This window comes from Mastigoproctus giganteus, chromosome 13 (genome assembly GCF_048544385.1).
Source record: "Mastigoproctus giganteus isolate SK-2022 chromosome 13, ASM4854438v1, whole genome shotgun sequence".
In the NCBI taxonomy this organism is placed as follows: domain Eukaryota; kingdom Metazoa; phylum Arthropoda; class Arachnida; order Uropygi; family Thelyphonidae; genus Mastigoproctus; species Mastigoproctus giganteus.
In genome coordinates, this window is record NC_143587.1 from 35,769,704 (window position 1) to 35,783,740 (window position 14,037).

The following is a 14,037-nucleotide window of genomic DNA, read 5'->3' on the forward strand; positions in this document are numbered from 1 at the left end:
TGTAGAGCTATTGGAACGAGTACAGAGAAGGGCAACAAGATTATTGAATAGAAGAAAGGGTTGCTCTTATGAAGAAAGGCTTAAGTTTTGCAAATAACAGTGTCTGGAGACTAGGCACCTGAGAGGTGATCTGATTGAGGTGTATAAAGCCTTGAATGGTTTGAGCATGCTCAATGCTGATGGAATTCTTCCTCTTGCTCAGAATAATCATTTTAGAGGGCATAAATTCAAATTGAGGAAAGACAGATGTAGGATTGATGTGCGAAAGTTTGCCTTTAGTCAGCGGGTGGTTGTTTGGTGGAATAGACTTTCATCCTTTGTTGTGGAAGTTGATAGCCTAAATAAATTTAAGGCTGAGCTGGACAGGTACTTTAGAACGAACGGAGGGGTGAAATGGGTGTGTGTGTGTGTGTGGTTTTTTTTTTTTGGCTGATGTTGCATAAGTTTGCTTTCTTGCATCATATACCTCTACTAATGCTAATGCTTTTTTGCATCCGTCTAGCACAGAATAAAATTTTCATTTCGCGTAATAAGCAGTCTATTAGTTCAGCTAGTCTTTTCAAGTTTTACATGCATCATGTACTACAGAAAATGTGATCAAACAAAAATAATGTTTTCCTGAAAATCTTCCATTGGAAGATAAACAATACAATTAAAACTCACCTTTGGCAGGTAGTTTGGAGGCACCAGTGCAAGGCAGTAAATGCCCACTTGATGAATGCTGTCCACCGCTTGAAGTACTCTACTCATCCACTGAAAACTCTATAAGATAAAAGCATTTCTTTAATAACAATGCCAAATAAAATATCTATTCAAGCAAGTTTATAGATGTATAAATAATAAAAGCTGAAAAGAACCAAACAACAAATTACCTCTTCTTCTGTACAATCAGGCCTTTGCTCTGCTATAACACAAATTCTTTCATCTCTTAGAACTTTAATAGAAAATACAGCTATCCTAAAATATACAAATGCTTATTTATACTCCCTGCTCTTTGGACTTGATTTTGACAAAAATCACTAATGTTTACAAACATCACGTTAATTACACTTAAAATTGTGCATATTTATTTATATTACTTTAATTATTTTTCATAAATTTGGCAACAATGGCAATTAACTGTAAGTTAAATTATTAATATTTAAAAAACACAAAATTAAATGAAATTTAGTACTGTACTCTTAAGAAAAGTGCACCGAACTTCTACTATGTAGGAAAATTACACAATATTTCAAAAAAACAGTGAAGAAATATTGCCACTACAGCAATTATGTCTCATTTCTGTAAACTTTGCTGAGCATCATACAAGAGATGTTTAATAAAGAATGATCATAATTTTTCAGGTACAACCATACTGCTTGCTATTTTTACTCAGCTGTAGAATTTTAAGGCCAAACCAAGCAATCACATAGCAACTGTGCAGCTGAATTGTGTGCATGGTGTGACCTTGGCAATTGGTCAAGTTTATGCATGTTCAGTTTCACCTACAATAACAATGGACATGACATGCAAAGAATAGTATGCTGCTCTCAAATTTTGTTTACATCTCAAGAACACATCAGATGAAGCATATGAAATGTTAGAAGAGGCTTATGGCGAATCTACACTTCGATACAGCCCAGCTCACAGGTGCTTTAGAATCTTTAAAGATGGACGTGATTCAATCACCAAAAATTGGTGGCACTGAAGCTCCAACCACTGCTGTCACCACAGAAACCATAAATACTAATTCTATAATAATGAGAGATCACTGTATAACAGTAAGGCAACTGGCAGAGATGTTGAGAATATCAGCAGGAGACATGCAAGGTACTGAATGCAAGGTTCTCCATGACCATTTACATGACACGTGTTGTGCACATTGGGTTCCAAGGCTACTCACACCAGAGCAACAGAAAGTTTTCATGGAAATTTGTCAGGAGCTGCAACAGATGGTTACTGAAGATGGTGAGGATCTGCACAAGGTGATAACAGCGGATGAAATGGCTTCATCATTTCAACCCAGAGAGTAAGCAACAAAGCTCTGTTTGGAAGTGTACGTCATTGCCAACTGAAAAAAAGCAAAAGTTGTGGCTTCTACACAAACTGCTATGATCATCTCATATTACTGTTACGGGATCTTACTACAGAACTGTACTGCACACTTTGTGGGAATAAATTTGTCAAAAGTGACCACAAATGCATGCAGGTGGGTGGATGCTGTCACGACAGTGCAAAACCACAACGTTGCTCATACTGTCATTGAGTACTTAGCCAGCATTAATGTCAAATCTGTTCCTCATTTGTGCTACAGTCCTGACCTTTCACTCTGCTTTTTTTTTCTTTTATTTTTTTAAATTATTATTTCCAAAGTTAAAGAAAAACGTTTTCCTATGAGGAAAACATTGTCATCAGAAAACGTTGTAAAGACACTGGAGGCAATTCTCAAATGCATGTCAAAAAATGGCTTCCACTATGTTTTTGAAGAATGTCAAAAACGTTGGAGTAAATGCATTTCATCAAATTGGAGACTACACTACATTAAAAAGGACCATCAAAATATGGATGATTAATAAAGATATGTTGTGGAAAAAAAATTATGATCATTGAATATTCTAAGCTTAAGTTAAAAAATTGAAAATAAAAAAGAAATTGCCATAGTAGCAATTGCATTAATGTGATTAATTCTATTAATAATAATTACTATTAATCCTTAGCTCTTCTGTATTCGATTAACATTACACTATTGGCAACGTTAACAATCTTGACTCTGACAGCGGCTTTCAGATTTCATTCTATTCTCGGGAAACCTGTATAACTTTCTAAGCAGCATGTTTCCCTGACTCAACGAAATTCATGTTATGATATGTGGAAGTTTGTGATAAGCAGACCCCTTTGTATTATGCTTTTCACTGTGTTTTCCTAATCACAACTAAGTAACTTTCATGAGGTGAGTGATACACTGAACTGCCAAGTCGACAACTGAGGGAAAAAAAAAGAACAGAGCAATTTCCAACAATACATTATGTTAAAAAAAAAAACCTGAAACCTGAATAACAACAGCTAAGACAATTAGCAGCAATCAATCAGAGACAAACATCCAAGTTTGATTCACCTGAGGAAATGTGTTACCTCAAAAAGTTACAGCAAACTTTCCTGTTTTCGTATGTCACTATCAACAATAAAAGCAATAGAATTTAATGAAGCATAAAAATTCAGTGTAACTTCTAGATAAGTTTAAGAAAAATTTTTAATATTTGCTATATTTTGAATATTCCGTATTTTTGAATGTGAGATTAACGAGGTTTACGAAGTCCACTGCATGCTTTGAAGTTTCATCTCTGGGTGGTACCGAAACACCCCACACTGATCTCCAGTGACAATACAGTTGAGTTAATTAGGATTGACTTGGCAAGTCTGGATGAAGTCTTCACATGGTGGCACTCTTCATTGCTTCTGTTCATCCATGAGGCTGTGCAACACAAATTTTGCACAGACCTTTCTTTTCTCTAATCTTCATGCAGAATTTGATAAATTGTCTCATTCATATCCAACTGATCAGCCATCATTCTGAGGGTCAAACGACAATTTCTTGTCACCCCCAAACTTATTGCAATTCTGCTCACATCTTGGGTATTGGCAAGAATCCTTACATCAGTCTTTGAACCACTTATACCATTCAAACACAATAGTACAACTAAACATTTCATTACCATAAACAGTTTTTAACATTTCAAATGTTTATGTTGCAGATCTTCCCAATTTAAAGAAAAATTTGATATTTGTTCCACTACAAAACCGCGATGTGGTATGTTAACGCTACTAATGAAACTGGTTACCACCATCTGTTGAAGGACATTTGAAGAACATACCACTTCTGTTTATTTTCAAACTCATCAAACATGACTGCAACAGCACCAGTCTGAGAACTTCATTGCCACACCTTGTATGTTACTAGACTCATAAATTAATGTACACTAATTTGTTTTTTCTAGATGTATCGGCTACTGAACTAGAGCCATCAATATGAATACAGCGAAAAATGGTATGCTAGAAAAGGTTGAGGTCTCATCTATTATAACTCTTCATTTACTAGGCAAAGAAGCAAAATAAATCCATGAGAAGATGAAACTGTATATAGGAAGAATTGTCCATCATATGAGACTGTGAAAGACAGTTCATGTGCAGGCAAAGCAGTGTGCATAATAATCCAAGAGAAGGAAGACCCTCAGCTACAGGCCCTACCATTGTGGCTATAGTGGAACAGCTAGTCCTTGAAGACACACAGATGACTAAAAATTTATAGTAAATGAAGCGAACATTAGCAGTGGATCTGTTTGCACCATAATGAATGAGTTCGTACACATGTCTAAGGTGGCAGCACGATGAGTTCCAAGGTTGTTGATGAAGATCCTGGGTACATAACCATGACCAAAAACAAAACAGATGAGAAAAAAATTGAAATATTCATCTTCAAACTCCAAAAAAGTCAATGTTCAGTTGTATGCCAACAAGATTATGTTATCAGTTTTCTGGAACTTAAAGGTATCCTCCTTACAGTTTGTCTTCCAAAAAAGCAACAGCACCACTGGGGAATGCTACAAAAGTAGCATTCCCCAGTGGTGCTGTTGCTTTTTTGGGAAAAGTGGGAAAGATAAGACAGGCTATTAGGTTTAAGAGAAGCAGGATGCTATCCAAAGTTGTCTGTGGGCAGAAACAATGTTTCTGCTCACAAGCCTTCTCTCACAGTGGCCTTTCCAATCAAGTCTGGCTTTGAAAATCAACAACACCCATTCTATTTTCCCAACCTCTCATCTTCAGATGTCTCTTCCCTAAAATGAAGAAATCATTATAGGTCAGAGATTTCAGACTGATAAAGAGGCAATTAATAAAGTGGAAGTCTGGTTTTCTGGTCTAAGTGAGGAATTCTATTCAAGAGGTATTAAAGAGCATATCTACAGATGGGAAAAATGTGTAGCTCAAGAAGGTAGCTACACAGAGAAGAATGAAACTGCCAGTCACGTTTCAAATCCCTAACTCTGTTGTATAAAAATTACTTAAAGAACCAAAATTACCTTCCTCTGTAAATAAATTTCATTGGTTCCACAGCTAAGACAGTAGCAATGATGTCATCTGTATTGTGTTTACGACCGCCAACCTGCATAAGACCATCAAGGGTACCACAAACAAACACTAGTCCTCCCTTAAAAAAAAAAAAAATTAACATACTGAAATATTTATACAAAAAAAAAAAAAAAAAAAAAAAAACCCAATACAAAATATTTATGGTCACCAACAAACATAAAAAGACTGACTCATATTTTTCATACTAATACTAATTAATGTAGTTAATAAATGTGAAAAATTCAAAGTAGTGATATAAGTTTAAGATAATTTAAACACAGTGTCCATTTGTGTATGAATTGTCTTACAATCTATAAATTCATGCTACCATCTGTTATCTGCATTTTAAAATAATGGTAAACAGTTAATTATATCAGCACAAAATTAGCTCTGAAAATCAGAGGAAGACTAGTATGGACCTATTAGCCTTAGTTGTCTCGTGGGCTTACCCAAGTTGAAATTTAAACTTCTTGAGAACTTAGTGCAGAAGCTGATAACATCTGAATAAAGTGATACATGACTGTGGAGGATATTATTGCATCAAAAAAAAAAAAAAAAAGTATAATGATGAGCTAGAAGACAGTGAATAACAGTGAAAAAGACAATGTTCACAATGGTTATTTTTGATTTTAATAATCTCACTATAATATTGGACTATCAAGTCAAGCTACAAATAAATTAATATTTTAAAGCTTTTATATATATAAATTTGGAAATTCTACGAAACTCACTCTTCTGTGCCTACACACAATATCAGAAAACTCACTACACAGGGAACCAATGCGAGATCAGCAAATATGAAATGTTGAAGTCAACAAATGCAGACTTAACAGGAATATCAAAAAATGTGGTTTCACTCTGATTATATTAGATTAAGAATTTTAAAATTGTAAATACAAACATGACAGCAGGGAAGGCAGAGTCACACTTTTAACCGGCAAGCATATAAATTCAAGATGGACATATCCCGTTGTTAACTATACTGGGTCAGTCAGGTGTAATAAGTACTGGGAAAACAAAAATAAGAGTAGAATTATGTTATTGGCCACATGACTGTGATAGGCAATGAACCTTTTTTTAGACAAAAAGAGTGGGCCATAAAATCAAATGATTTTCTATGAGAGACTTCAGATTTACTGGAACTTGTGGGTTGGTTACTAATATAATAGTAGGAAAATTTCTGGATCTGCTGGCTGGCTACTTCCTATATCAGCATGTTAGACATGCCACAAATTAAAGAAATATTCTCAATATGGTGATCAGTATGGATTCATTGGATATCAAGAATCTTCAAATAAAGGGACTACTGGCAAGTGAAATATTTTTAACATCTATCTGAAGTTTCTTTATTTAAGTGGTTCTTTTAATTAAATGACTACTAGGATTAGTAAAATACAGCGTATTAACATAAGATTTATTCAAAAAAATTACTACTCTAAAAGGAAAGGGATTTTGTTTTCATATAACGGAGGACTGGGGATCTGGTAGATTCAAAATTGAAAGCTTATAGTAGTATTTATGATTGCAGTAGAATCACATTAATACAAAGTTCAAGGGACATAAAGTTCACGTTTTGTAATAACAAGGTTTGTAGTAATGAAAGTTGCCAAAAGTGTTAAAATTAAGTCCCTCCCCCCTTTTAGGTACATATATCCAAGAATAATAAGAAATAATAATAACAAAAATAAATGAAATAAAATAAATTAGATTAATAAATGAAATAATAAAATAAATCATATTTTTAAAAAATAAAATAAAAATAATAAAAGCTTTGTAATAATAATAAAGGAACAGACATTTTGTTCAGATTTTCTTTTAAACTACAGGAAAAGAAGCAATGTGACTGAAATGAAAGTATAGTATATATGTAATTAGTATCACAAACTAGTAAAAGAAGAATTATAATCTTAACATAAAAGGAGATATATAAATCGACTTTTTAATAAATTAATCTGACTTAAAGAAGAAATACAATTTTGTTTGCATATTTTTTGTCTTATATGCATTCTTAACTACAGTACAGACATCAAATGCAATAGCTGTTTTGTTATTAATGTCACTGCAAGCCAATACACTTTCTATTATGTTAAATGCATTTTAGGCATCCTTTTTTAGAATACAGGCAGATCTCACACAGTGTGATTAATGCAGTGGGAAAAAAATCTACCGCACTGACTGAATCAGCACTAAGCAGAAATAGTTTTAATGGGAAAAATAATGATACGTGGGCATCGTAAGAATTTTTTTATATTAGAAATAATTATGCATGATTAGTTAGAAAAATAATAAATACAAATAGTAATGAGGTAGACAAAACATCAAAGGCAGATATTGTTGGGATATCAGAGACGTGGTGTCACACAGATATAAGGGATGCAGTTTGGGGAGTACAACGTCTACAGAAAGGATAGACAGGATAGAAAGGGGGGTGGGGTTATGCTATTAGTTAAGAAACACATAAAAACCAAGGAAGTGAAGCCAGTCGACATCGCTGGACAGTGCAGTGTTGAGTCAGTTTGGTGTGACATAAGCATTGGGAGATAAAAATTGAGAGTAGGAGTGTGCTATAGGCCTAATGACTCTGATGAGTATAATACGAAACTGTACAGGGAAATAGAGTGGGCCAGTAAATCAGAGAGTCTTATAATGGGAGATTTTAATTTCCCAGATATTGACTGGAATTTGGGGGCTGGTCACTCACACACTAGCAGGGCTTTTGGATTTATTGGATGATTGTTTTCTACATCAGCATGTTCAGGAGGCAACTAGAGGGAGTAATACTCTTGATTTGATTATCAGCAGTGATTCTTCATGCATTAAGAATCTGCAGATAAACGAACCACTAGGTGGCAGTGATCACAATGTGCTGAAGTGGGATTTACTCAAAGAGGTAATTACCATTAGGGGTAAAGGGAAGGGTTATTGCTTCCGTAAAGGCGACTACGATGGACTGAGACAGTATTTAAATTCTATACAGTGGGACAAACTGATGATGTTACCAACAGCAAATTCAAAATGGGAAGCATTCAAAGAACTTATCTTGGAAGCTACTAGGCTTTACATACCAACTAAGAAATATTGTTCAGGGTTTAGGCCAAAATGGATGTCAGATGAACTAATGAGGCATATGGCAGAGAAGAAAAATGCATGGGATACTTACAAATTAACACATAACACAGAAGCCTATGATAGATACAAGTTGATATGCAAACAAGTTACAAAGGAGGTTAGGCAGGCGAAGGCAGATTACGAGAAATCCTTGGCAAGGGATGCACAGAAAAACAGCAAAGAGTTCTTTACTTATGTAAACTCTAGAAGGAAGGGGATGAATCAGATTGGTCCACTTGATATTGATGGGTCAACTGTTGATGATCCTGCTCAGGTAGCTAACAAACTAAATGAATAATTTGCATCAACATTCACACATGAGGAGTTATTCAGCGAGGGGAATGCCAGAGGTGTATTCAACTCTAGCAGTAAGCTACAGAATCTTGAAATAACTGGGAGTAAAGTGAAGGAGAAACTGTTGAAGATAAACACAAGAAAGGCACCCGGGGTGGATGGGATCTATCCAGGTATATTAAAGGAGGCAGCAAAGGAAGTAAGCAAACCCTTAGCCATAATTATGAGAGCTTCCTTGGACTCAGGGGAGGAACCCATAGACTGGAAATGTGCAAATGTGACCCCAATTCACAAAGGAGGATCAAAGGCTGACACAAGTAATTACAGACCTGTGAGCTTAACTTCTGTTCCAGGAAAATTAATGGAGGCACTGGTTAAAGAAGCACTGCAGGATCATTTAGACAAGACTTCAGTTATAGCTCGGACACAGCATGGCTTTGTTAAGGGAAAGTCTTGCCTGACCAATTTGATTGGATACTATGATGCAGTCACAAAAGAACTGGATGCAGGGAATAGCTTTGATATTATAACTTGGATCTTAGAAAGGCTTTTGATACTGTTGCACATGGAAGACTGCTGCACAAATTGGAGCAGTGTGACATTGGAAGCAAATTGCTGCTATGGATAAAGGGGTGGTTGAGGGGGAGAAGACAGAGAGTGGTAATCAATGGACACTGCTCATCGTGGACTAATGTTATTAGTGGAGTCCCTCAGGGCTCAGTGTTGGGTCCATTATTGTTTTCTGTATTTATAAATGATATTGATGATGGTATATCAAGCTTAATGTCCAAGTTTGCGAACGATACAAAGGTTGGCAGGGTTGTTAAGGACACTACTGACACTATGCTGCTGCAACAGGATCTGGAAAGGTTGAGCAGATGGGCTGAGAGGTGGCAAATGAAGTTTAACATTGACAAATGTAAAGTACTACACATGGGAAACAGCAACCCCAGAGCAACGTATCAACTCTGTGGTACAACACTGACAGTGGTAGAGAATGAAAGGGAATTGGGGGTGGTTGTGCAGGCAGATACGAAGTTCTCTGAGCAGTGCAGACGGGCTGCAAGAGTAGCTCATGGAGTATTGTCAATGATATACAGGAATTTTTCCAGCAGGGATAAGGAGGTGATTATTCCCTTGTATAAGGCAATGGTCAGGCCACACCTAGAGTACTGTATACAGGTCTGGAGGCCACATTTCAAGAAGGATGTAGAGCTGCTGGAACGAGTACAGAGAAGGGCAACAAGATTAGTGAATGGAACAAAGGGGTCCTCTTACGAAGAAAGGCTTAAGTTTTGCAAATTACAGTGTCTGGAGACTAGGCACCAGCGAGGTGATCTGATAGAGGTGTACAAAGCCTTGAATGGTTTGAGCATGCTCAATGCTGATGGGATTCTTCCTCTAGCTCAGAATAATCACCTGAGAGGGCATAAATTCAAATTGAGGAAAGACAGATGTAGGATAGACGTGCGGAAATTTGCCTTTAGCCAGCGGGTGGTTGGTTGGTGGAACAGACTTCCATCCCTTGTAGTGGAGGTTGATAGCCTAAATAAGTTTAAGGCTCAGCTGGACAGGCATTTTGAACGAACAGAGGGGTGAAGTGGTTTTTTTTTTTTTTTTTTTTTTTGCTGATGCTGCATAAGCTTGCTTTCTTGCATCAAATGCCTCTACTAATGCTAATGCTAATGCTAAGAGCGAAATTAATAGATAATCAATTGCAGTTGTAGATTATTAACAGCACTATAGTGAATCCCGTACTGATTGAAGCCGCACTGTGTGAGGTATTGCTCTACAGCATGTGTGCTTCTTCACTTTCATCACTGGTAACAAAAACTTCATTGTTTTGTTTGGTGCTCAGCTGCTCTTCCAGTGTAGGCATTGATGAGGTAGCAGCTTATCCACTTTAACAAACTCCTCAAATTTGACAACAAAATCCATATGCTCCTTCAAATTCCCCCCATTCCTCAACATTGTTATCACATTTGTCTGAAGGACCATGCTTTTGAATATTCTCTCCAATGCCAATCAATTCTGAAGCAGTACATTATTACACTTGATGCAATACTGTCCCAAGCAATAACAAGGTTATGGATAGCATCCAAGACATTTCACTTTGGCTGCAAATTGTTCCCTCCTTCTATGTTACGGATAAAGTAACTTATCAGGTGGGCTCTATATGCTCTCCTGAAGTTGTAAATAATGCCTTGATTCAGTGGATGCATAAAACTGGTGGTACTAGGAGGCAAAAACAACAGCTGTACATTCATCAACTTAAGAGTCCCAGCAGAATGTGCTGTGCAATGATGCAGAATCATTAAAAATGTTCCTTTTTTTTCTGAAGCCATCCTCTTCTGTCCACTTTCAATAGCCAAGAATGAAAAATTTTCACCATAAGGTGCTCAAGTGGTTCAATCTGGTGAGTGGAGAAGGCCACTACAGTAGGGAGAATTCACTTTCACATTCCTTCAAATAGATGTGTACAATTCTGGCATTGTGATATGGTGCATTATCCTAATGGAACAACCCAGTCATAGATGGATACAATGCAGCCAATAAGGGATGCACCTGGTCAGAAACGTTTTCCAGATAACTTGTGGCATCCAAATGTTGCTCCAAAGGCATCGGGGAAGGGGGGTCCAACGTTCACCACGATGGTTGCAGACTACATATGGTAAAGTAAATGGGTCCGTGCTGTTTTTGCCACATTCTAGTCCTCCCATTAATATGAAATAGCAGGAATCAGGATTTTTCAGTCCAGGCAATGATTTTCCAGTTCTCTACTTGTCTGGTTTCGGTGTTCCTGAGTGCACTGTAACCATACCTTCTTGTTTTTTTGCTGACAGGAATGAAACACAGTTCAGCCATTGGCTGCAATATCCTATCTATGATAACAAGGTATGAGCTGTGTATTCTGAACTGCCTCTTCAATTACCACTGTTGTACTATTATTATTTGACTAACTATAGCATTTCCATTGCATTTATGTTGTATAAACGGAAAACAAAATTTGCAATTTTTCATATTTTATTGACACAATTATTGTTTTTCTCTCAAACTTCACAACAGTATTCTATTTTACAAAAATATTATGAACAGCCAAAAGCCTAATCCCCACCTCCTTTTTTCCCCAAAAGTCCTTACATAACCTTGCCACTTGCAGATCTGCAATTAGCAGATATCTCTTGGAATGGAATCCTGTCCCACCCCACAGGCAAATAGCAAAATTCAACTGTATATTATAATGGTTTTAATTATTGTTGTTTCTGGAAACTTTCCCTTATTAATAAAACTAAAAAAAAAAAGTATTTACTAACCAGTGAACTGTGCAACAAAACAGTTGTCTTACCAATAACTAATAATTAGGGAATAATAACACAATTTATAAATTATTTATATAACACTAAATAAAGATAACATTACCAACTCAATTTTTTCTAGCTGATTAACAATATTATTGTAATTAAAATATGGCAAATTTATATTTCAAAATTTTTATATTATCTGGTGTGTTCTTTCAATTTATAAAAATTAAGAGAGCACACCAGAGTGAAAGCAACAGATAACAAAAAAGAATAAACCTACTGGTCCCATAAAACCTAACAATCCAGAACGGACAAACATCTGGTCTCCAAATACCCTTCCATCAGTATAAATTGGCTGCATCTGAAACAAATATAAGTCATTTGAATAACTTTGAAATTTTCTAAAAAGTAAAGATAAGTAAAGATATTAACAGTCTTCTATCGTCACATATTTAATATAGCAGAAGTTATATGGTCTTAGAAATATATACAGGAGTATCCTGAGAACTACCTTATCCTACAAGTCTGTTGGCTAGCATATTTTAAACTGCCATAAGCAAATGCTTTAATCTTAGCATTCATCAAAGAACCAACTTATATAACTACGAACTGCCCTAAGATGCATAATTTATAAACAAATGGCATCCACCGAAAGGGTATTCTGCCACTTTTTTAAAACAAGAAACACACCATGACATTCTGGTTTCACATATGGTCTCTCTAAACATAACAGGTAATATCAGTATCAGTTGAGACAAATGATGCAAGAAAACAAGCTTATACAGCATTAGCCAAAAAAAAAAAAAAAAAATCAATTTCATCTATCCATCCCCTCCAATAGTTTTTTTTTTTTTTTTTTATGAAAACCCCAAACACGAAAGGTATCAAAACCTATAGTACTTAGTATCATGCATGGGTTGAAGGAGAAGTATGGGGAGAGGGGGATGCAAGAAACTTTGCTCTAGAGACTAAACATGGGTTTCACCACTTCAAGCCGCCAATAAGCAAAGTGGTGGTATTTAACCGGTTGATGAAAGTCATCTACCACCTGAATTTGATTTAAAAATGGTAGAGGAAGAAAGGGATCTTGGAATTATGGTACAGGCATATATGAAGATATGAAATGTAAACAGATGGTTAAGAAAGCATACTTGCCTATCAATGATTTATCAACCAATAGCTTGTAGATATAGGGAAGTCATAATCCCAATGTATAAGGCAATTGCAAGACTGCACTTTGAATACTATGTCTATGGCGATCCCATCTAAAAAAAAAAAGACCGACCTTCTTTGAAAGGATCCAAAGATTGGCAACATGCATTGCCAAAAGTCAATTATGTGGGCTACAAAATTTGGAAACCAGGCACCATAGAGGGGATCTGATTGAGATCTATAATTTTACTATCCTCTGGGAGAAGATAGTAAAATGAACGAAGGCAAAATTTTCCTGTTATAATGGATTCCAAAACTAGGGGCCATAAATTCAAATTATAGAGGGAAGAGGTGGTTGAGACTGGACTGTAGAAAATTTACTTTTAGCCAGTGAGTTATTGATTACTCAGTTTGTATAGTTCTTCCTTGAATTTATTCAAACTATCCACTTCATAACAACGGATGGAAGCTTATTTCAGCAATCAACCACCTGTTCACTAAAGCAAATTTCCAGACAATCTATCCTGTAAACATCCACACTTAATTTAAATTTACACCCCCCTCATGTGCATGGTCTGAGCAAGAGGAAGAATCCTACCAGCATTGAGTTTGCTCAAGCCACTCAAAGCATTAAATACCACGATCAGATCATCACCTCACAGGTGCAATGTGTCAAGATTCTGCAATTTGCACAACTGAAACCTTTCTTGGTAAGAACACCCATCTGTTTTACTCACCACTCTTGTTGCCCTGCTCTGTACCCATTCCAGCAGCTCTACATACTTCCCAAAATGAAGCCTCCAGACTTGTATGCAGTACTCAAGATGTAGTCTGACCACTACTTTATACAATGGGATAATCACCTCCTTATCCCTGCTAGCAAAATTCCAGCATATCATTGACAAAACCCCCATGGCAGCCTGACTGCACTTCTCAGAAAACTTCACATCTGACTGCACAACTACCACCCGCCCCAAGGTCCTTATTGCAGTAACACACCATTATTACTGTCATTAACCATCCTGTCAACCTTTGTATCATCTGCAAATAGACATTAAGCCTGATAGTTTTTTTTTTT

At 36.2% G+C, this 14,037-nt stretch overlaps 1 protein-coding gene across 1 annotated transcript in view; it reads right to left on the minus strand.

Moving 5' to 3' along the window:
- Positions 1–14,037, minus strand: part of LOC150075966 (disco-interacting protein 2-like) — a 579,017-nt gene that overhangs the window by 118,739 nt on the left and 446,241 nt on the right. The window contains exons 22-25 of the mRNA XM_090387840.1: positions 12,088–12,168; positions 5,055–5,182; positions 873–957; positions 664–762 (exon numbers count right to left, since the gene is read on the minus strand). Coding sequence (XP_090243966.1) covers positions 664–762; positions 873–957; positions 5,055–5,182; positions 12,088–12,168 — 393 coding nt within the window. The remainder of the gene's footprint in view (positions 1–663; positions 763–872; positions 958–5,054; positions 5,183–12,087; positions 12,169–14,037) is intronic.